General features: G+C 38.7%; 1 protein-coding gene across 1 annotated transcript in view; it reads left to right on the top strand.

Moving 5' to 3' along the window:
• Positions 1 to 25,113, top strand: part of LOC149239228 (nuclear/nucleolar GTPase 2-like) — a 307,088-nt gene that overhangs the window by 25,755 nt on the left and 256,220 nt on the right. The window contains exon 2 of the mRNA XM_089369804.1: positions 9,372 to 9,505. Coding sequence (XP_089225930.1) covers positions 9,372 to 9,505 — 134 coding nt within the window. The remainder of the gene's footprint in view (positions 1 to 9,371; positions 9,506 to 25,113) is intronic.

The following is a 25,113-nucleotide window of genomic DNA, read 5'->3' as shown; positions in this document are numbered from 1 at the left end:
ATTTCTAACCTTTAGGAGCCTAGGTTGAGTTAAAATTAAGTTTTAATCAGTTAAACTAGTTCTAACTATTAATAGAACTATTTGGTGATCAGTTAAGTAGTGGGACACCAGTGTAACTCAAAGATCATCCAGTTCACTGATCCATCAACTAATAATTAGCTCATGCATGCAAAGAATATGAGTTGCCCAGTTGTGGTGCAGTTTCCAAGGCAGTTAATCAACAGTTGTAAACTAGTTGAGTGTACAGCTGTTGCATGAGGTCAGGTGATCAAATCGGAGGAATTGCACAAACATTTGGAGGAAATTGCTAATTAATAGGGGCCTATTTCCTCAGGAATTGCGCAAGCAAATAGGGGTTGAAGCAGAGGTAGAAATTGACTAAGTCTGGGTCAGAGCTTCTTAGTGAGCAAAGAGATAGGTTATGCACTTGCAGGTTGATCTCAGTTGAGCAAAGCAATTGTAATACATCTCTATTGATCAGATTAATTCAAGCAGGCATTGGGGTTTTTAGCAGTTTGCTTTCCTCGGTAAAAATACTATTTGTAGGTGTGTGATTTCTTATAGCATGTCTAAGGTTTTTGTTCTAAATTGTGAATTAATGTCTGTAGAGCAGTAGAGTAGGTTTGTGTCGTGATTTTGATTAAAACTTCATAAGCAGTTGCAAATCTACACATAATTTCTACACATTCATCATTAGTTGACTCTTGGTTAGGAATGGTAGGATCCCATTTGTCATTCCCCTATTAGAGGCTTCTTTGTCTTGAAGATTATAATAACAAGCCTTGGAAACATATCATTCTAATTTATGGCTAGAAGGGGCCATTGACAAAGTTGTTACATTATATGTGAACAACGCGATGAGTTTTGTAGTGAGGTCTTCTTCCAGGTTGCTAGGATTGTTTTGAGTGCTATAAAGATTCAACAAATGACTCCCATAAACCTTACTTATGGTGCATGGCGCACTCTCAGTACCCCAAGAGGTGGCACAAGCTTAGCCTTTTGTTTGTACAATAATATTGTGATGGAACTTTGAGAATGAACTTTTGGGTGCCTTGGGAGATTGTTTATAGTGACTAGCATTAGAACTATTGTGAAGTACCATTGTTGAACATAGATCAAATGATTGGGGTGTTCCTAATAAGACATTGACATATAAATAGGCTCCATTGAATATAAATATCTAGGATCTGTCTCACAACAATTTCTAGTTGCGTCGAAGTAAAAATCATTATGGTCAAAATATCTACCTTACAACCTAGCTTTTTCAATTTTTTACCAACTAGGAATGGTAAAGGATGCGCATAAAGGTATCATATATCTTCTTATATTCAAACTATCCACATGTCTTGGTGACCCTTGAATCGATCATTAGACTTTTGAAGGTATCGAGGCATATAAGGTGCTTATAACAAACAATATTATGTAAAGGGGTGCCATATGGAAAAAAGTGGTTTGAGAGACTTAGAATTATGGTGCATATTTGTCACCTCTAGAGTCTATCCTTGTCATAGTATGAAGGTCCTTTGTTTTTTTAATCATTTGGGAACTCTTAGAGGTTTGCAAGCCAATGCTAAGTTGGAAAACAATATTATTTTTTCTGATTAATCTCTTTCAACTATCACTTGCAATGTTAGGCACTTGTTTTGGCACAATATGGAAAATCTTTAGGTGTCACCCCATAGTTCAACATTCTTAAGGTTTGATAAAAAAACATTGGAATATTTAAAAATATTGAATGGTAGAATTTGAAGGGAACTCACAAACTTTGACACAAGTATGTTGGAAAGATTTGAAGACCTAATACTTGACAACTATTGCTTTAGATAAGGAATAGTGTGAACGATGCATGGTGGAAGGACTAGGCTTTGATTACACAAAGTCTTTCACCAAATTAAACCCCTTGTACACATACACACTTCATTAATCAAAGTTTGTCTTGAAATATAGGTTCAACAGGTTATGGACTCTAAGTCAAGATTTTGTCTTGGACCCTTGGTTAATTTGGCCTCAGAGTTTGGAAGGGGCCATTGGAATGAAGAAGGGGTGTATTAACTTGGTCTTTATTTCATCATGGATTGTACCTTCGATCTCATTAAATGACTATAGGAATCAATTCTTCTTCATGCCCATTTTTTATGTATGTTTAGAAATTATAATGTGCATATATTCATGTCGCTTGATGGTAATGGCACTTTACAAAAATTATAATGTGCATATATTCATGTTGCTTGATGGTAATGGCACTTTACAAATAGATTTGAAGGTTCTACATGTTCTTAGTGTGTCTTCCCATTAGCAATATTAGGGATATTTTTTATTAGGACCAAAGCTCTTGTTTGCATGGATGCATGTTATCGTTAAGAGCCAAGATGCTCCAGTTTGTTTGGAAGTAGTGTAATTTAGATAGTTCTTGGCAATCGCATCTTTTGTAGCTTTTGATTATGCCTTATAGGCATGAAATTGATGTTAAAAGGTAGTGATGGCATTGAACTCTTTGTGAGGCTTGATTGCCAATTGGGGAAGTTCCTTGTGTAAGGTGAGTTGGGTTCCGTTAGAAGAAGGAATCTTAGAAAACGAGGCCTCATAGTTGAAGTCCATCCTGCTAGAGAAAGCTTTTAAATCTAGTAAATCCATTTTTCCCAAAGGTTTTATTAGGCTAGTTGAGAAATGATAGTTGTTGCGCTAAGAAATATTATGTTCCCCACATTGTGATTGAACTTGGTTTTAGAGGGTTAGCCTCTTGAGGAGGACATAATTGTTGATGGCTGGGATATTTTGAGCTGCACATGATTAAGGTTAGTGAATTCTCAATATAAAGATTTGTTACCAAATGGTTGGTTTGTATGTGTCGCTTCATCTTTGTTGCTTGTTTCTTTCTTGTTGTCATAGCATTAAACTTGTGGGTCCTGAAGTATCATTTAGGGCTGTGATCATTGTAATCTTTTAGTTGATCATTTCGACCTCTTTAAATGTTGATAATAATAATAATTTTCTGTAAGATGTGCATCTAACACTTTTTTGTCTAAAAATTTGTTATTTACTCTAGCAAGTTAGGCTTGATGACTATTAAGTCATGGGTGTGCCATTTGGATGCCTATTTTCTTTGTAACCTGTTGTAGCTATTTCTTACACCAAAGAAGGCTACAAAATTTTTCAAAAATTTGCCAGTTTATTCCCTAGTTAAATCATCTGGCATATACAAGTTTTAATGGCAGAATGGTTGTCAGGTTAGTTTTAAATAATTTTTTTTTTAAATACTTAATTTTATAAAAAATATATAATTTATATATTTTTTTAAAATTATTTTTATTTAAAAATAAAATTATTTAAAAAAAATATTTACTCATTCTCTAAGTCACACCAAGCAATTAAACTAGAAGTCAAGCCAACGCCCAGCAGAAGCGCCAAGCCAAGGAAAGACACCAAATATCACGGTGAGCGGAGCCAAGACAACACACAATACAAGCGGCAGGTCACGATACAGAGGAGCATAGATAATGCATAACGCGTCAACAAGGTTTGGAACTGTTGACACATATAAAACACGACAACTCATGTAACTTGACAAATGTGGGATATTTGCCATATTAAAAAGAAAAAGAATAAAAACACCGTGAGCTCAGGCCAACACATCAAGCTACAAGCTAAGGAGGAGTCGACCAAAGTCGGTTTTGGGCCAACATATGATGATGTATGCTTGCAGGTTTAGTTAGTTTTAATAATGAGGGTTTTCATTCCAATACCCAAAGCGTTTTAAACACCAGCAGCTAGTAATCTCCATTAGTGACTTGTTCAAGGATTTGAACTGTTCACAAGCCAGAATGAATTTCTCTTGGAGCTGTAACCTATCCTTATCACAACAGAAGGAGGGCGCACTTACTATTGCTGTTTCTTCAGATTGAATGCCAAAACACTTATGTAGTTTAAGAGGCTTATTGTGGGCACATCCCTGTATTGTGCTTACAGCAGAAAGGCGCTTTGTGTAGGCAGCCTGGGCGGATTTTTTTCATAGGAAAGTGCGTAACAGCAGCCAGTAGCAGCATGTGTAGCATTGTGATCAGCAGAAGGGAGGCGCAGCAGTGAAGGATTGAACAACGTGTTTATAAAGGTATGGTTCTATATCCTGTTGGTGCAGTTGCTTCATACAACTTACCTGGCCAAAGCAATTAGGATAAAGGTCGAGCAGTTTTTAATGGCGGGTATTGGCACAAACAGATCAATAGCTCCAGTTGAAATGCGAGACCCCTTGCCCATTCGAAGTTTAACCTGGAGGGGGGGTTCTGCAGTGGTTGTTCTATGAAACCATTTCTCCCTACATGGCGGCATAATATAAATTGCGGACCCCCAGTTCTAAAACTGCTTACCATTATGGATCCCCCCTGCAATTCCATTGGTTGTTTCGAGGATGTCATTGTTTTAAATATGCGTTGAATTGATTCAAACCAAGATAGATAGTCAGGAAAGGTCGAGCAGTTTTTAATGGCGGGTATTGGCACAAACAGATCAATAGCTCCAGTTGAAATGCGAGACCCCTTGAGGGGGGGGTCCGCAGTGGTTGTTCTACGAAACCATTTCTCCCTACATGGTGGCATAATATAAATTGCGGACCCCCAGTTCTAAAACTGCTTACCATTATGGATCCCCCCTGCAATTCCATTGGTTGTTTCGAGGATGTCATTGTTTTAAATATGCGTTGAATTGATTCAAACCAAGATAGACAGTCAGGAAAGGAAATGCAGGTGCGTGCTGAATGACTCCGAGCAGAAGGCCAGCTTAAAAATCTTGGCACTGTTGATAAGCACAGGTATTCTCCTAATAATTCACACACAGATTGGTGCGTTGATCAGCAAAGGGTTGAAGAGGTGTTCAAGCCAGCAAGTTTTTTCCCGATTATTTGATAGTTACTCTAGTTGCATGTCTTCATTGCCAGACAATGACTGTTCAACTATGCCTCCTAATGAATACATCGAAGAGAAGACAATCCAATCAGTGTATCAGCAGATGAAGTTTCTCCGGAATGATCACCCAACTGGAGACACAGATTCTACTGGACTATATGAAACAATAAGATTAGAAGTCTGGCATGCAATTTCTGAAGTTAGGTGTGATGTTGAACAAACCATTTCAAGAAAGATCCCTTCGGCAGCTACTTCCACCAGGCTCAGTAACTAATCGCAATCTAAGGATACAGATACAGATGTTGTTTCTGCCATCAAGGAATTAAGGAAGAATATGCTGCTAAGTTTGACCAGGCAAAAATACGTGTAAAGAATCTGTGGGCATAGTTGGTAGTGGAAGAGCAGCAGTGCCAAGAACTTTCAAGAATTCTGAAGTTACCTCCAGATACTCAATCACCTCAAAACCGAAAAAAAATCAGTGGCAAAACTTCAATTTAAATAAAAAATTGCAGATGGAGTTCTTTGCATGAGCATTAAAGAGGAAAAACACAGAATTTGGAGAGAGAGAAATATCCTTTTCAACAGGACATTGAGCACAGAATTCAGAGGACAACTCCTTTACAAGATTTCTCTGGTTGAAGCTCTTCAGAATCCAGATGGACAATGACTAGATGTCAATCATAGTTCAGAAATATGTATAAATGAAGGTACTTGTGAAAAAACAGATGTGTTCAAGTAAAGTGAGATTGTTATAGAAGGCATGAACACAAAATGTACAAGATTCAGTTGGAAAAGTCTGAGAAAGCTGCAAAAAAGGGATTCATCGCATGGGACATTCCTCATTCCCTGTGACATTCTCTAAAATGTCAAGCATTGGTGGAAAAGAAATCTGATCAAAATATTTGAATATCGGTCTAGAAAATACATTTTCTCCTCCAACCCCCACGATATCTGAGTAGCATGGATTCGTGAAATGTTCAAAACTTCAATCCTTTAAATCGATAGATGGGAACATCGCTTTAAAATTTCCAGAGAAAAGCAAAAGGAGCAGTTAAAGCATCAGATAACAGGGAGACAGAATGAGCAGGGAGCTCAAAGGAGCAACTAGAAGTGATAACTTCTCTGTTGGAAGAAATGTGCTGGAGAAAAGAAGAACGGATTCAGGAAATTCGGGATTTTAAAATACACCCCCTACTCATTTGAGCTTGCTTTGTGTGTATCTGGGAACTGGTGTTCAGTTTTTTTGCAATGACACTTGTTACAATGACATTTGTTATGCTTGGTTTCCTTTCTCCTTCCAACCGTGGTAGGTTGATGAAAGCTATGGTTCTATTATGAGTGTTCATGGGTTTGTTCGCTGGCTATTCTTCTGCCCGGCAATATAAAATGTTCAAGGGTGCAGACTGGAAGAAAACACACTAAAGACTGCTTCCTAGAATCATTTTTCTGCATTTTCTTTGTATTGAATGCATTGATTTGGGATGAGAAATTTTCTGGTACTGTACCTTTTTGGACTATGTTTGCTATGGTCTTTTATGGTTTGGAATTTCCATGCCCTTGATTTTTATTGGCAGCTACTTTGACTACAAGAAATTTGCAATTGAATATCCAGTGAAAACAAACAAAATTCCCAGAGATTACCATTGTTCTCTGCTACTTCCAGCTATGTAGTGAATATTATCACTGGTGGTAGGGAGCATATCTGACTTCAGTCTCTTCAGCGCTCTACCTGTTTCTATATGCAATATTTTACTTCTTCACGAAACTGGAGATCTTGTTTTTATTTGGAGTTTAATCTCACGGTTTTAGTTTACAATAATGAATTAGTTTGATTAAGTTTCAGCAAACTGTGATGTTTCAATATAACATACAGATTACATTGAAGGGATTGTCATTTGAGAGTTCCATGTATGCAAATCCCCTTACTATCTTTGACATTTTGGTGCATTAAATTCTACTGGTGATAGCAGACCTGGTGATTTTGGTCCAAGCAGTGCAAATGATGCAGTGAGGGAAAATAGAAGCGAAGAAGACAAGAAAAGATGTTGAAGCATGCCAAAATACAGACAGGGGACAGCAAAGATATTCCAATGGAAACCACAAGATCTGAAGACTATGATGAAAATGCCGATAAGTGGTTTCTTGTGCTCATAACCGTCATAGATGTTTCTAATAGTCTCTTTGGCCTTTCATCAAGATTGTGTGCTCTGGTGGAAGTAGATTTTGTCTCATTTAAGGGAGAATTTGTGGAGGATTTTGTCACATCCGAAAATTCACGTATTCAGAATCTAATCACATCAGCTGTTGTTCCTCCACCTACAATTCTTGATCTATTTCTCAAGTTGACAGATTTCAGGGGATAGTTTGATCAAATTGCAGATTTCCGTCAGTCAGTGAACAAATCCAAGATTTCAAGGAGGAAAAATTGGAAATTAGTCAACCTATTCCCAGATTTCAAGGCAGGAGAATCAACATCTGGCAGATAAAAGATCACACTCCAAATCACAAGCAGAAAAAGTAGTCGAAGGGGGTAATTGGAGTAATTGATACATACAGGTGGTAGATTTCTAGTTGAGACAGTCCCAACACCTTCAGATTTCCAAGTTTTCAGCTGATAACCTAGAGATATTATTTTATTTTTAGTTTTATTGTTTTTAATTTTATTTGAAGAAAGATAGACACAGCCTGCTTGATGTAATGCTCTATATATAATTTGATTTTCATTGTAAAAGGGTTGGCTTTTGATGCCAAAACCCTGCCATTTTTGTAAAGACTTTTATTACAGGAATTTTAATTGAAGTATTATGGCTTTAGTTTCATGACAGAAATTGTTTCTCATGTATGTCTTTCCCTGTTATTTCATAATCTGTTTCTGCATATGTTCAAGGTAACATAGGAGTTAGGGCAAGGTTAGGTTTGAGTATCAACCTCCCTAACAGCCCGCTGCAAAGTTATTATCTACACTGAGATTAGCTAATTGAACAGTCTATTTAAATTAGCTCCTCTGCATCATTTAATTGTTGCCTTCTATCATCTCTTGAATGTATATCTGTTTGGTTGTAGAATTCTTCTACACACATCTACTATATTTGATTGATTAAGTATTCAATATGAATACTTAATTATCTGATTTCTCTTCTATTCCTCCACCAAACTCTTTAAGCTATGTTTTTCTGTCGGAATTAGATGTTGGCACTTTGATCAAGTTTCAGCAAGAGAGGGCTTTATTTCTGAGCAGAGATTGGATAATCATCAGCAACCACCTACAACAAATAATAGATCTGGCCATTTTGCTTCAAAGGTTGTTGTCCAGTGATAGTGAACAACGTTAAAAAAGGCTCGTAACACTTGAGGGAGCCCCCTCTGGTTCGAGGGTCAGCTTGAACCTAAAGTTTGGTCGAGTTGGTTTCTTGACGCAGTTTCGCAGCCAAGAACTGCCTTCAAGAAACAAATACAACATAACCATTGACTATACGATTAAAAGAAAACTATCTACAATAACATAGAAATATGAAATTTTCAAATACCAAGCCTAGCGAGGTCAAGTCCATATCTTAGGGCATAGTTTGTTACATTCCCAATACAGGTGTAGTTGCTTATTGCTTTCCTTACTCAACCCATATAGTATCAATCACACCTTGGATATTCCCAATGATTGTTTCATGAATATTGTATAGATGACTTGTTACTCCTCTCAACTTGTGATGGTGCTACACCTTTTACTTATATGCATACATAGGATGTTGTTCTACCTCATAATATCGATGATAATCTACCTCAATTGCAAATGAAATAGTGCTTGAATCTTATCCACCCCAAGTGCCTACGTCTGCAAGAGGTAACAAACAACTCATGTAAATTGTTTCCACACATAAGCTCTATTGGTTGGTTAGCAGTTTGAAACATATTTCTACAAAGTTCAAGGATAAAGGACATGTACTGCTACATGCAAGTGTATATGAATATGGAAGTGTTTATATAACACTTATATGCTTAGAGCCTAATCTTTGGTATGTCGTTTACACAAATCAATTGAATAAGACAAATAGCTTCCTCCATCCCATCCCTTCACTAGCAACAACAACACATGATAGGTTTGGATTTGCTTTCTGTCAAATTGGTCTCCCATGATTCAACATCGTCTCCATGTATTTTGTAAACTTAGATAGCATCTACACATCTAGCATTATACAAGATGTCTTTGTTCCACTTTAGATTTGCTTTGTTGATACATTTGGGAGGACTTTCAAAACTCATTATATGCTGTTCTCACTTGTTCTATCATCCAGCTGAGAACTTGTTATTCTGTAAGCATTACTAGATTCTGTTAATACAACTTTAAACTTATTTTAGTATATCACATACCCTATTTAATGTCTTATATCCACTGGAGTTAATACATTGTTTGGCATCTCATATTGGTTGCCCCATAATTAAAGTTGTCATATTTTTCACGTGTCTTGATAAATTCAGGGAATACAAGAGTTGTCAATCAAAAGGAGCTTGAAACATTTCGAGAAGAGCTGCAAAGTCGGTTGTCGAATTCTTACAATGTGATTTTAAAGGAAAGGAAGCTTCCATTATCGTTGTTAAATGATCACCAAAAGGTATGTTTCAAATTTTGATTTCAAACATGAGGCAATTGAGTTCATAAATCTGTCTTGGAGGAGCTTTCTTAAATACTCTTGTCAGTGCAATGTATTTTAATTGTTAGGTTAAATATTCACCTTCAATATCATTTGATACTTTTGTGTTCTTGTGCTTCCTTGCTTAAAGAAAAATGTTTTCATCCATATCTTCTTGGGATGTTTTTAGTGAAAACTAAATTTTTGTAAAGTGTGAATGTTGAACATCTTAACATGTATTGCATTTTGTATTGACCAGCACATTCAAACATAATTCCCAATTTCTTTTGTAATGTGAACTAAATAGTGAAAATATTAAGTGAATCTTTTAGTTAGTTTTGCAGGGTAAGCGAGATGAACATATCATTAAAATATAGATTTCCACAATATCTTTTATTTTATTTTTTAAGATAGGTATTAAGGTGGTCATGTTCTTATTGAAACCATACAATAGTTTGACTATTTACGACATGTAAAAAGACATTGAAATAAAAATTGCTAGATATCTTTATAATGTATCAAATTGGAGGAAATTGTATGTATTTGAAATTATAAATGGACATATATGCGTGGTAATTTTTGAAACATGTTATATTTTTCTGCCCAGCTGTTGCCCTAAGATTTGATTAAATGTTTGTTTCAATTTCAAGGGAAACTTGGGCCTGGAGCTTATGTGATGCCTTGCTTGCAGAAAGAGGTGATATGCTCATTAGTGAGCAAAAATATTAAATTAGGTATAAGAGATTATGCATAAACCATGGGAACCTTTTTGTTCCTACAATATCGACTCATATATGGAAATACTATTACATAAAACATGATGGACACAACTTATATTCTTTCATGAAAGTCTGTTGTAAACAAGAACATATAATGATCAGAAACACAACACTAAAATCTAGGCAATGGAATCTTATGAAAGGTCATTATAAACTTAAACTATGAAGTTGTTTATTTATGAATGTGAAAGAGTTTTATGACATGAAACAATACAATCATTTTACTAGTAAGTCCTATTTGATGGTGTAAACTTGACCAATATTTATTTTTGTCAAGTTATCCTTGTACTCGCAAGAATTTTCAAAAGGGGGAGCCAAAGAAAGTCATGTATTTAGTTGCTTTGAAAGACTTGACAATGGGGTGGCAGGAGGGGGAGGGATTCTTATCAATCCTGAAGGAATAATTGAAGTGGGGTATGCTTGGGGTTTGGGAAAGAAGATAAATAACCAAGCGGAGGCCTATGGATTCTTAGCTCAACAAAAAGATATTAAGGAAATGAATGTCCTAGGGGATTCCCTCTTGGTCATAAAACACATGAACTATATCTCTGCAGCTCAAAACAACAAATTGAATCAGATACTCAAGAGAGCCCAGGGCATGCTTCCTCCCTTTGGGAAGATAAATCTTTTTCACATCCTAAGAGGCGAAAACAAGGACGCGGATATGCAAGCCAACAAGGCTTGCCAAATGGAAGAAGGGTACAACAAGGTCAATGAAATAGACCGATATTTTCCCATTCCCTAATTACTTTCATGAAAGTCCTAAAGTTGATGATAATTCTCTCCTCCTACTCCAAAAACCGGACAGATAAGTCAAAAACCATGGAATTAATGGGCTTATTAATGTTAGATTTGGCAACTAGGGCCAAACTTCACCTTGGACAACTCATATGATGCAACTGATATTTTTATTTGATTCCTCTTTCCGAGAGGTGTAGGATTGATCTAAAGATCATCTCATTCTGACATGTATAAGGAAATATGAATTTATTTTGTTTATGGACAAATTGTCAAGGTCGGCCAACAATTTAATGTAGGCTCAGAAGCCCAAAACACATGTCTTTTCATCTTCAACATTGCATATTAATAGAAGGTGCATTTACCTCATATGGACATCATTCATAACACACATTTCTCTCTCTCTCCTCATCTGATTGGGTGTACGGATTTCTGGGTAGCCTCTCTCTCCACACATGCGAAGGACAATTCTGCAATTTTTTGTTTTGGGTGTTGACCGAATTGTAGAAGGGTCACTTTGACCAACGTTGACCGGGAAGTAGTTGACTGAGTTTGACTGTGTTTTTCTTGGGGAATATTTTGTTTGGACAAGCCACATTTATGGGCACAGAAATCGAGGCAATCTGAGCTGTTTGACCAACGTTGACCGCAGGAAAGTTGACTGCAGGTTTGACTTTGCGTTGATCGAGTTTGTCTGATATTTTCGGGATTGTTTTGGGCTGATTTGGACTGCTGTTGGAGGCCGAGTTTACTGAGTTTGACCGAGCTGATTTGGAGGTGTAATTTCGTTGATTTGACCAATGTTGACTTTCTGGTTAGGGCATCTTGTTGACTGCAATTTGACGGGACATCTTTGACTGTGATTGGGCAAGTGAATTTTGTATATTGTACTCTCTCTCTCTGCTGAACTTTTGAAGAATAATAAGAAGAATTGATCAAAGGGTTTCCCCACATTGGGGTTTGTCCCTAGCATGCGCCACATCTTGTGTCCTCTTGTCTTGGCTTGTCTTCTACTATTTTTATTTATGTTCTATTTGCATTTACTGTCATGTTAATGTGATTGCTAATTTGGAAATTGATATTGGGCTAATAAGAAAAATTGAAGTAAATTGCTCTTAAGCATATAATATACCATTGTTATCTAAAATTAACAATTAATCTTTATTGCCCCTCTCGTTCCCTTGTGGGGTTCCGCCCTTTCTTTCATGGTTCCCTCCCCCCGTCTCCACCTCCCCCACCTCACGTTCCACATCACCCCCTCTCTGACCCCCCTCTCCCACCATCGTAGCTACCCCTCCTTCACCCACCCTCCCGACCTCCCTGTCCCCATCACATCCATCCTCTCTTTATGTGCCCCTTCTCCCCTCAGATTTGGCATCATCAGAGCGTATGCGTTCCCTCTCACTTGAACCATGGTTGCAACCCTCAGCAAGTTGATACACTTGGTGTGGTGGAGAGGATAAGTGTGGAAACTTTGCAATTCACTCCTTGTATCCGTATCCATAGTAGGAGCATGTAAGCCATCACCATGCGAAATCTCTCAGAACAAGTGCTGCATTTATTCCCTTTGGGTTGGAACAGATGGTTCGCGTAAGGGAAGGAGAATTTGCATAAGGCTAGAGTTGTTTCAGACATAAGGACAACCATGGTGGAGCATTGAGATCCTGGAGGTAAGCCTGTAGTCATTTAATTTCTTATGACGCTTCAGTTTGGAAAATTCTATAAATGTTGGCATAACGGTCTTAACTTCGGCAATATGAAAGAGTTTGACTCTGTCCTTACGGTCGCTGGTGCAAGAACCCATTGGCAGAGCCGGGGTAGTCAGGGGATAATTCTGGCTGTGGAGGGCAACCCCTTCACAAAGGTTGGGGAATGTCATCTTCTGGAGAGTGTGTCAATTACGGGTGAGGGTTTCTGTTTGGTTGAGCAGGGAGAGTCAATTGCTGGTGAGTGGGATCAGTTCTAGTATTGTATGTTCATCCCGGGTGTTGTTGGGTTCTCTGTTCCTCTAGGATAGATCCTAAAGAATCTCTGAGGACAGTCCCTCTGAGTTAATTTCCACGATAAATCATATTCTCATAGAAGATTTAGACTCCGACTCTTGGGGCCACTGACGCCCACGCTCGGGTAGGAAGGCGGGTCGTTTAGAAAGGAGGTGGGAGAAGTGCCCACCTCTAGCAGCTTACACTCATCTTGACTGCGGGTCTTATGAAAGAGAGTAGTTGAACTACGGGAGGGCTTGGAGGATCTACAGAGGTGTCTTCAGCAGCAGCATGAGGAAGTGTATGAAATGCAAGAGAAGCAAATTGGGAAGAATCAAAAGATTTGACAGTTGGAAGACAAAATCGATGCTCTATGCAATCAAATTGAGGAACTCCAAATCAAATTGTCAAGGAAGAACTCTTAGACTGTTGACGAAACAACTAGAATTGACCTCAACCGTCTTGCTGCTATGGATGAGTAGTCTGCTATTATGTCTGTTTTTTGATGTCGAACTTTAAATGCATTTTGCTTTTAACGCTGTTCTGTAAGGGGTATACTAGTAATCATGTAATAGCTCAGTCGTTTTTTGTAGTTTTGGAAGGAAATTGGGCTTGGACAACTAGTCTACATACATCGATGCCCATGGATGGCAATGTACATGAATTGCTCTACACTTGGCGTGGTGGAGAGGATAAGTGTGGGAACTCTGCAATTTACTCCTCGTATCTGTATCCTTAGTAGGAGCAAGCAAGCCATCACCATGCAAAATCTCTTAGAACGAGTGCTGCATTTACTCCCTTTGGGTTGGAACAGATGGTTCGCTCGTGGGAAGGAGAATTTGCATAAGGCTAGAGTCGTTTCAGACATTAGGACAATCATGGTGGAGCATTGGGATCCCGGAGGTAAGCCTGTAATCATTTAATTTCTTACGAGGCTTCAGTTTGGAAGATTCTATAAATGGTGGCACAATGGTCTTAACTTCTACAATATGAAAGAGTCTGACTTTGTCCTGATGGTCGTTGGTGCAAGGACCCATTGGTAGACACAAGGTAGTCAGGGGATAATTTTGGCTGTGGAGGGCAGCCCCTTCACACAGGCTGGGGAATGTCATCTTCTGGAGAGTGTGTCAATTACTGGTGAGGGTGTCAATTTCTGTTTGGTTGAGTAGGGAGAGTCAATTGCTAGTGAGTGGGATCAATTCTGCTATTGTCTGTTCATCTCGGGTGCTGCTGGATTCTTTGTTCCTCTGGGTCAATTGAGACACTAGGATAGAACAGTCCATCTGAGTTAATTTCCACGAGGAATCATATTCTCATAGAAGATTTAGACTCCGGCTCTTGGGGCCACCGACGACCACGCTCGGGTTGGAAGGCGGGTTGTTCAGAAAGGACGTGGGAGAAGTGCCGACCTCTGGTAGCTTACACTCACCCTCACTGCGTGTCTTGTGAAAGAGAGCACTTAGAACTACAGGAGGGCTTGGCAGATCTATAGAGGTGTCTTCAACAGCAACATGAGGAAGCATATGAAATGCAAGAGAGGCAAATTGAGAAGAATCAAAAGATTCGACAGTTGGAAGACGAAATCGATGCTCTGCGCAATCAAATTGAGGAACTCCAAATCAAATTGGCAAGGAAGAACTCTCAGACTGCTGATGAAACAACTGGAATTGACCTCAACCGTCCTGTTGCTATGGATGAGTAGTTTGCTTCTATGTCTGTTTTTTGATGTCGAACTTTAAATGCATTTTTGCTTTTAAGGCAGTTCTGTAAGGTATATACTAGTAATCATGTAATAGCTCAGTCGTTTTTTGTAGTTTTGGAAGGAAATTGGGCTTGGACAGCTAGTCTGCATACATCGATGCCCATGGATGGCAATGTACACGAATCGTAAACCCCCCGATATTTTTGCCGCGAATAGGTGCGGATTATTACCAATATATCTCTTTGCTGTTAAAAAAAGAAAGACTTGACAAAACACTGCATGATGAGGTGCTTGAGTAGGGATATCTCTACGAAACTTGTATAATGCAACTCCTTCCTATGTGAATACACAAGTATTTTCGAAAGTTAGTGCCTTTAGAGCAAAAAATATTGGTTAATTTTTTTGCTCTTGTGATACACAAATGGCTCTAAAGAAATAATAGCTGTAAACTAGTCATTATATTGGTTTTGTGAGTTAAGGTAGTTGCTCACTTTATTGTTAATTATACATTAAACTTTGATGTTGGTGATTTTGAAGTTACAAAGATATGCAAAATTTTTATTTCCAAAAGGGCTTTTATATTCTTGTCAGGGATTAAGTGCACGCAATTTTTTCCTTGAATTATATTTGAATAGGTCATATTAATCAGAAATCATCGTGCATATATTGTAAAGTGTTGAAAATAGCAATGAGAGAGGGTCTTCTCGTTGCGTGTGCCTTAGCTAGAGAAAGACCACGATCAATCTTCCCTTTTACCATGGACAAGTTTGTGGAGTTAGTAAATTCATGCGTAGATTTGGAGGGCTAGTTAAGTGAGTCTCCAAGTGCAAGTGCAAAATTAGAAAAGGATGAGTGGGAGCTTTAGTTTCTAATTGAGGCAATGCCGAGTTAGAGAGTCAGTTCGACTTCGTTAACAAGTCAATCTCAACTCAACTTCTAAATTTGTATTCGCCAAATATAACGTGGATCAAATTGATAAAAGGAGGACGAAGGCACCATTGTAATTCATTCTTGTATGCACGAGTTTGTGAGTGAGAGAACCTTGTTGAGAGTGCGTACCATTGGAGGAGCCAATATGCTGTGATAAAGAGGCTTCTTGCTACTAGGTTTGCGCTAGGATTTAGGAGATTTTTCCTAAATAATAGGTTCCAAGACTGCGCTAGGAAATAGGAGGAACCAACTCAAGAGAATTGGGCCAGGTAGGCCGCAAGCAAGTAGGAGTAGAGGTCAAGGTTGTTGCAGAGTGCTTCTAGTTAGTGTAGCCGTGAGAACAATGAGTTTTCAATTGAAACAATTTGCCTTGTAAGAAATCTGATTGCTCATAACTCTATCAATAAAATTCTACAAGGAGTGGGTTTTCCTAAGAAAATTATTGTGTTATTGTGTCATTGTATTTTTATCTTTGTGATAATTCTGCTACCTTATATGTGTTGAGAAATTTCGTGCCTTGGTGAAAAGAATTTTTGGTTTTAGTTTGTAGTTGCCATTAGTTCAGGGTGTTCATTCAAGAAGATGCAGAATTTCGTGGAAATTCAACATTAAGGATCTTCTGCTAACACCCTCCAGCTACTATCTTGTTACCACTCAATCTAGCAAGGGTCCTAGGAGGGGTATCTATGGGACAACTACTAGACCATATGGCAAATATGGGGCACAAACCAACTGTCAACTCAGTCAGTGTCCCCTTCTCTTTACAGACTTCCACCGATGGGAGGAGTCCTGGTACGAGGGAAATCACTATCACTTATAGAACCAATGACTAGGTATGATTTGATTTCTAAGGCCCATTCAAAGGAGAGGCTCAAATAAAGGCTCAATGCTTCAAGAGAAGCAAAAGGGCTCTCCAAGAAATACCTATGAGGAGACCTAGACCTAGGGCTAATGATGTCTAATGATGACAAGGTCAAGGCTCCCAAGATGATTAGGACCTCTCAAGAAGCTTTGAATGATGCTTATATGACTTTGAATAGACTTTCGCTATCCTTGAGAAGGCCAGAGTGGGATCCCATGAGACCTAGGATTTGTGTATAATCTCGGGAGAAGACTCTTCAAAGTGCTTTCTAGGTTAGGGTGGGATGGGATAAGGGGTTTAGAATGATTTTTTCCATCGAATACTATGTGCACGAACCCTCAAGAAAGCTAACACACCTAAACGTTCAATATGGACTTCAAAGTTGGAGCTAGGGCTTGAGATTTCTCAAGAATGAACCGTGGGAATGGCATGAAACCTGGAGGATCACTAGAGGAGACATCCACGCAGTAGCCTATCCAAGCAGATTCAAAAAGTAGTGCCTATAATGAATTTCATAGGAAGCCCTGGCAATGTCGTCTAGGTTGGAGGTCTAATTTTAAAGAGGAGAAAAGGAGAGGGGAAAAGGGGATAATTTATGGATTAAATCCAAGTTTGACCACTAAGGGACGAGACTAGTGCCTAGACCATTGGGTATAAGGAGTCTCTAATGCTTTAGATGAGCTAATTAGGTCCTTAAGGAGGCCAAAATTAAAAGCTCTAGCTGCCACTTTCAACAATTACCCTCTTTAAACAAAGTTAATGTAGTTTCATAGACAATTTACAACAATTCTCCACTAGGAATATTCATTTCATATCATTAATGAGTAACACATGCAAAACTTCCCAATGTCGTCTAGGTTGGAGGTCTAATTTTAAAGAGGAGAAAAGGAGAGGGGAAAAGGGGATAATTTATGGATTAAATCCGAGTTTGACCACCAAGGGACGAGACTAGTGCCTAGACCGATGGGTATATGGAGTCACTAATGCTTTAGATGAGCTAATTAGGTCCTTAAGGAGGCCAAAAGTAAAAGCTCTAGCTGCCACTTTCAACAATTACCCTCTTTAAACAAAGTTAATGTAGTTTCATAGACAATTTACAATAATTCTCCACTAGGAATATTCATTTCATATCATTAATGAGTAACACATGCAAAACTTCCCAAGATCACAATTTCACACCATGTCAAATAAATTAGGGCATAAATCTTCACTATGAGAACCAATTCGATGCATTAGAAATTTACATAAAGATATTCAACAAGAAAAGGCACTTACTAGACAATATGAAGTATATGCATCCATTATACCATGAAAAAGAGGCTCCAAAATGATTCCAGAACGGCTCCAAATATCAAAGTGCATTTATGAACATCCAAAACATTCCCAAACTGCAGGTCCGAATTCTTTTCTAGCTCATACGAAAATTCCAATTGATGATGAGTTATAAATGAGGCTCTCCTTGAATTTGTATGAGCCTTTAGGAGTTCAATTTGGTCTAATTAGCCTAATTCAGCCCCTAATCAAGATTTTAATGTGCAAATAATAGCCCTATTGGTGACAAGCCCACCAAATAGCTCAAAAGTACAAAATAAGCCTTCCTGATGAGGCCAAAATGATAGAATAATGGTGTAAAGGGCCGTTGGAAGGCCAAGATAAGTCCTCCATGTGCCATGATGAAGAGGAGGGCTCCCAACATGATTACCAAGGGGGTGGCTCCTTGGTTTCCAAGCAAAACATTTGTGGTGCTCCCAAGTGGCTGTGGGGCACAATTAAGGGTCTCATGGGTCTCCAACTGGATCAAACATGTCAATGCTCCATCAATAAGGGTTGGGATGATTATATAAGACCTCCCAAGTCTCTCCGACTGAGACTGAACCCCATCTGGGCCCTGGATCAATTGCCAAGTGTCAGGTGCAAGTGTGTGGCCGATTGAGCAACATGGTCCAAGTACATCATCATCTCTGCATTGTTGAAAAGTGTAACTAGCTTTGGTCTTCATGATGACATGTAATTGTGATTTTATGTAAAGAGATATAAAGAAGAAAAATAAAATATTATAATGCTTGCATCATGGGTTTCATGAGTAAGAGATTTTATTTTTAAGTCAAGGCTCCCATTGAGAGCATTTAGGAATTGTTTGTCATCTAGTCATAAAATAAGAGGGTCATTGTCATGTAATGAAGTCATGTTACACATTGTAAAGAGTCCAACTTGTCATCTAGTCATAAAATAAGAGGGTCATTGTCATGTAATGAAGTCATGTTACACATTGTAAAAAGTCCAACTTGTCTATGAAAAGTATTCCTCCAAGACCTTGTCACTTGTCCTCTTCAAGCCAACCTACAACGAATAGAGAACTTGCTAGATGATGTCGGCCTTCCTCCTAGTGATCATGTCGGCCTAAAGGGCATGAGACAATTTGTATAAATAGCCACACTCGGCCTCACTTAGGAGCAAGTAGTTCGATGAAGAGAAGTGCAAAGAAAAGCCTATAAGCAGAAGTGTGAAGAAGGATTCTTCTGGGGTTTTTGTCTTGGGCCATATACTCTCCAAGGTGTGAAAGAAGAAGGACCGAAGGCATCACAAGAAGATCAAAGTAGAACTTGTTAAAGTGATCTTCTTTGGGCATAGATCTCGCAATAAGGAAGCCGAGGAGAAACTCTATTCTAGGGTTTCTGATCTAGGGCTAACCTAGGAGACCGAGTTTTTCTAGGTAAGCCGAGAAGAGCAGTAGAGACTGAGATTCTCTAGAGGAAGCTGAGAAGAGCAGTGTGGAAATATGGAGATCGAGAGTCTCTAGAGGAAGACAAGAAGAGCAGTTCAAGAGAAGAAGGAAGCTGAGAAAGGGAAGAGGTAGAACATCAAGGTTAGTGACAAGGGTCTTGGAGGATTCTAGAGTGAAGGGTCTTTGTCATGGTCTTGGTATTCGTCAATTGAGGATCTATGAGAAGAATTTTCTGATTGGGTTTTCCTCTCAAAAAGTGAGAGGTTTTGGCCCTAGCTAACAAGCCTACATATCGTGTCTCTTGTCTTCTATTGTTTATTTGGTAATTGTCTTGATGAAAAGAGCACATTGAGAATATAACAAAGAGAAGATCATAATACAAGAAGTAAAATCATATCACAAGCAATTATCAAGAAGAGAAATCTCTCCTAATCATTAATGCCCTAGTTTTCTCAACATGGTATCAAAGCTTAGGTGCTAAAAGTCAAGAAGGGGCATTTAATCAAGAAGACATACAAGAGTCAAGTTTCAAAGAAAAGAGCAAACAAGTCAAAGGACACCAAGCAAGAGATCAAGATCTTTAACATACCAAAACCCTAGATTGAAGAAATCTACTCTAGCAAGAAGTCTTGAAATCTTACTCAAGAAGGAAGCCGAAGGAAAGACCAAAACCCTAGAGGCAGTTCCAAGATCGTCATCTAAAGAAGGCTAGATCATCCAAGAAGGATTGTGAAGCAAACTCTCTCAAACTTTCAAGGAGTATTCTTCTATCAACATCAAGATTAAGCAGGAAGTAAGCAGCAAAAATACTCAAGTAACTTTATGACTTCATCTGTTACTATCAAAATGACTTTTTGCAAGGAAAGCAACAAATTAGTTGGGGCTGCAAACTTTCTTGCATGGAAGAAAAGAATAGACCTAAATCTCATTGAGAATGAAGTCATGGATCACATTAAAGGGTCAATAACTATCACATGAAGGGGGAAGTGAGAGCCCAGAGGATTCTTATAGAATCCATCAAAGACTCTCTCATCCCATATGTATCAAAATTAGACACTGCAAAATCTATATATGACAAATTGGTAGAGTTATTTTCCGTAAGTACTGCTGGAGAAGTAATCTCTCTAAGGCAAGAACTCTACAAATTAAAGATCTCAAGGGAAGAAGGAATAGCCTCATATTTTATGAGGATTTCTGAGATAAGAGATCAACTTCAAGATCTGGGTGAAATAATGTCTGACAAAGAAATGACCACTGTAGTACTGAATGCACTACCGGAGGAATGGGGCACTTCACTTCAAGTATCTATGGGAAGAAAGAAGCCACTCCCTTTCAAGATCTATGGTCATTATGTAAGATCGAAGAAACCAGATTGAAAGCAAAGTTGGATGTAGGAACAAATGAGCAGAATCAAGCATATGCTGCTATGTCAAGAAGAAAAGGAAAGTTTGGAAAATTTGGTCCTCAAAAGAAGAAGAAGAACATGGCTAAAGTACAATGCTATGGATGTCAAGAATATGGTCATTATCTAAGAGATTGTCCTAAGCTTAAAAGGGACAACAATAAGGTAGAAGCCCATATTACTGAAGAAGTAGAAGAGCCCGAGACAAAGAAGCATAAGAAGGACGAACATAAAGATCTCTACTATGACTGAGAGAATCTCCTTCACTAAAAGGTACTCTTCTGTTGTATTATAGATAGGAAGCTTTGAAAATAAAATAGGACGCATCATATTAGAGAATGGCATCATGGTAGAAGCATTAGAAGTAAGAGCTCGTGGCATATGTAATATGATGAATCTCTGGAACAAAACCTATGAAAATAAAGTATGTAGGGTTTAGCTCTTGGAAACCTTATTAAAAACTCATGTGCTATTTATAGAAGTCATCTGGAAAAATAAATTATCATACATCTGCCAAAAGCAAACATCTGCAAGGTAGGAGATGCAAGATCCTCAAGATTCTTTGATGGAATCTTCATTATAAGATTCACCGATCAAAGGGAAAAGCAAGTGTTTCTTCTAGAATTCCAATTTTGTGGAATTCATAGAATGATGGTATGATAACATGCAGGGAAGAAGATCAAGGGAATGAAGTCTCTTCATTCAAAGGAAACTGCTGAAGGAAGTCTGGATGATTCAAAAGGAAGATGAGGTATGTATGTCATATGGTTGCAGACAATCACTCCTCTATCTTAAGAGGGATGATCAAAGAAAGAATCTCCTCCCTCAAAAGGATGCAAGAATGCACAAATCACATATTTATTAGATGAAATCAACATAATATGTCCTCATATGGAGTATGAGGTGGTTAAGTACAACTGAGGAGAACTCTGAACTTCCTAGGAATGAAATGTGCGAAGAAAGGAAGGAAGAGATCGTGAGATACGCAACCATGGTAAAGGCAATCAACATTCGGAAGACCAAGAAGATTTGACTAGGAAATCTCCTGAAAAGATATGAAGATCCTGATAAAAGTCTAGAAAAGATGAAGACCCTTGACAATAGATATCTTTGGGAGATATGTCAACATGTATGCAGGACGCTGATGCAAACAGGAAGATGTCATGATGAAAGACCATCACAAAGGTAATTATGATTTAAGTGTTCATTTCTTGTTTATGAACTAGTATCTGGATGGGCTTATGTAGGGCTGCCGAAGGGAAGAACTATGAATATCTTCCAAGAAAACTATGTAGAAGGATGTAAGATCCTTTCAAAGAAGATAGCATGACGAAGGCAACATAACATGAAGCAAGGCCAGATGTAGACTGATGAATCACTTTCTGATGAAAGGAATAAGAACATGACTGACTAGTGAAATAAAGTGATGAATGGTCTGTGCCCTATGAAGAAGTCCCAAAAGATGAAGACTTCGTGACAAAAGAAATTCATGACATCAATTGAAGGAGTTCTTCAAGTAGCTGGTTATCCCATCATCTCCACCTAAGGAGCTGTTGTAGGTCCCTATTAAGATGGAGCCTGGAAAGTCTCTTACTTGGAGAAACTTGAAAATTCCTAAGCCAAGAGGGAGCTTAGGTACATTCCTTGTGTAGGAATGAATAAATTCCTTTATTGGAATAATTGTCCTCCCTAATTGAGAGGGAGAGATAGACACATCATTCTAGTCTTCACCCGGGAAGACAAAATGAGAGGATTGGGTAATCATTTGGCATCCAATACCCTTTGAGGATGAGATAGGGCATCCAAGATAAGAGTAGTTGTGGAGGACCGATATTCTTTGAGGTCTGGGAATCCAAGATAAGAATAGAACTGATGGAACACACCTTGAGAACCCGGGTGGGGTATGTTCTGAGAGAGACAATGAGGAGAGTGTCTATAAATCATTGGTCTCGCCAACATTAAGCTCAGATCTTGTGGAGAGATAGAGTTGTTAGTCAAGGCATTGCTATGTGACAATGCTGGCTGATATGATGCTAAACAAATGGGTTACCAATCCGATTCTTCTTATGAGAAATTCTTCAGATTGAGAATGACCAAGTACCATTATGAATACCTCCCTAGTTAAGAGGGAGTGTTGAAAAGTGTAACTAGGTTCGGTCTTCATAATGACATGTAATTGTGATTTTATGTAAAGAGATGTAAAGAAGAAAAATAAAATATTATAATGCTTGCATCATGGGTTTCATGAGCAAGAGATTTTATTTTTGAGTCAAGGCTCCCATTGAGAGCCTTTAGGAATTGTTTGTCATCTAGTCATAAAATAAGAGAGTCATTGTCATGTAATGAAGTCATGTTACACATTGTAAAGAGTCAAACTTGTCTATGAAAAGTATTCCTCCAAGACCTTGTCACTTGTCCTCTTCAAGTCGGTCTACAACGAATGGAGAACTTGCTAGATGATGTCGACTTTGCCCCTAGTGATCATGTCGGCCTAAAGGACATGAGACAATGTGTATAAATAGCCACACCCTACCTCACTTAGGAGCAAGTAATTCGGTGAAGAGAAGTGCGAGGAAAAGCCTAGAAGCAAAAGTGCGAAGGAGAGACTACAAGCAGAAGTGCGAAGGAGAGACTACAAGCAGAAGTGCGAAGAAGAGACTACAAGCAGAAGTGCGAAGAAGGATTCTTTTGGGGTTTCTGTCTTGGGTCATATACTCTCCCACGTGTGAAAGAAGAAGGACCGAAGGCATCACAAGAAGATCAAAGTAGAACTTGTTAAAGTGATCTTGTTTGGGCATAGATCTTGCCATAAGGAAGCCAAGGAAAAGATCTATCCTAGGGTTTCTGATCTAGTGCTAACCTAGGGGACTGAGTTTCTTTGGGTAAGCCGATAAGAGCATTAGAGATTGAGATTCTCTAGAGGAAGCCGAGAAGAGCAGTGTGGAAAGATAGAGACCATGATTCTCTAGAGGAAGATGAGAAGAGTAGTTCAAGAGAACAAGGAAGCCGAGAAAGGGAAGAGGCAGAACATCAAGGTTAGTGACAAGGGTCTTGGAGGATTCTAGAGTCAAGGGTCTTTGTCATGGTTTTGGTATTCGTCAATTGAAGATCTATGAGAAGAATTTTCTGATTGGGTTTTCCTCTCAAAGAGTGAGAGGTTTTGGCCCTAGCTAACAAGCCTACATACCGTGTCTCTTGTTTTCTATTGTTTATTTGGTAATTGTGTTGATGAAAAGAACACATTGAGAATATAACGAAGAGAAGATCATAATACAAGAAGTAAAATCATATCACAAGTAATTATCAAGAAGAGAAATCTCTCCTAATCATTAATGCCCTAGATTTCTCAACATGTATAACTGGGGCATGAACAAGCAATGTGTGGTGGTGAAGAAGCACATGGCATGGCAATCACTGCTCTGATGTGGCGGAGGCGCATGGCTCTCAATACCAGTGAAACAGGAATCGGCGATTTTGCCGATTAATCGCGGTTCCAACTCTGCTCGGCCATGAAATGATCTGAACCGAATCTTTGCAAGTCAAGTCGCGTTGACCGAGTTTGACTCGCGAGTATGGCGATTATTCCGATTCTGCTTTTTTTCCGAGTCCCGCTAGTTTTGGGTTTAGGTTTATCGGGTTTTGGGTTTCGGATTGTCGCATTTATAACTTTATCGGTTATGTGGTAGAGTTGTTTCATAGTCCCGAGTCCAGACTCCCGACACCGCAGAGTCGACACCGCCGCAGAGCCGCAGAGGCATTCCATACACCGCAGAGCGTGATTGTTGACTGACACGGTTACACTGCAGAGCCGCAGAGCTGCATTCGACGCCACATAGCTGGATTGTTGAGATATACCTGCGTGAGCCTTGAGGTAACCTGCGTGAACGGTGACGTATTCCTTTTAAGTTCTCAACGCTGTAATGTGCAATAAATAAAGCAGAGGTTTCCATTTCGAATCTTATTTCAAACCCAACGTAGAATCTGTATTAATGGGCTGAAAGTTTCAGATTGCATTCTCCACTAATCGTTGAAATGTGGACGGTGGACCTGTCTCATCATGCAAACAGCCCGCAAACTCATAGAAATTTGTTATCTATAGCAGTATTTCTAGTCCTGAATACGTATTAACAGTGTGGCACTGTGGCTGTTATTTGCCTTGAGTTCTGACCTTTCTTTTTCACCTGTTGAGCAACATGTAGAATCGTAGATTATGTAGTAGACTCTCACCCCTCTCTCTATATATATAATGATGTCTGAGATATAGATGTGATACTGTGATGCGATACAGCAGAGAAGAACAGAGATGCTAATGCCATATATATAACTGTGATGTCATACTCGAGTGCCTAGTCCATCCATACATACAACTGCGATGGCATACAACAATAATGCTTGCCATATATGTATCTGTGATTCCATACATCTGAGATGCGTAGACCACCATATTCTATAGAGTCATGACAAGCCATG

This window comes from Pinus tabuliformis, chromosome 8 (genome assembly GCF_031772625.1).
Source record: "Pinus tabuliformis cultivar Carrire ecotype Pingquan chromosome 8, CPIR1, whole genome shotgun sequence".
Classification (NCBI taxonomy): Eukaryota; Viridiplantae; Streptophyta; class Pinopsida; order Pinales; family Pinaceae; genus Pinus; species Pinus tabuliformis.
This window is presented reverse-complemented; position numbering and strand designations above follow the sequence as displayed.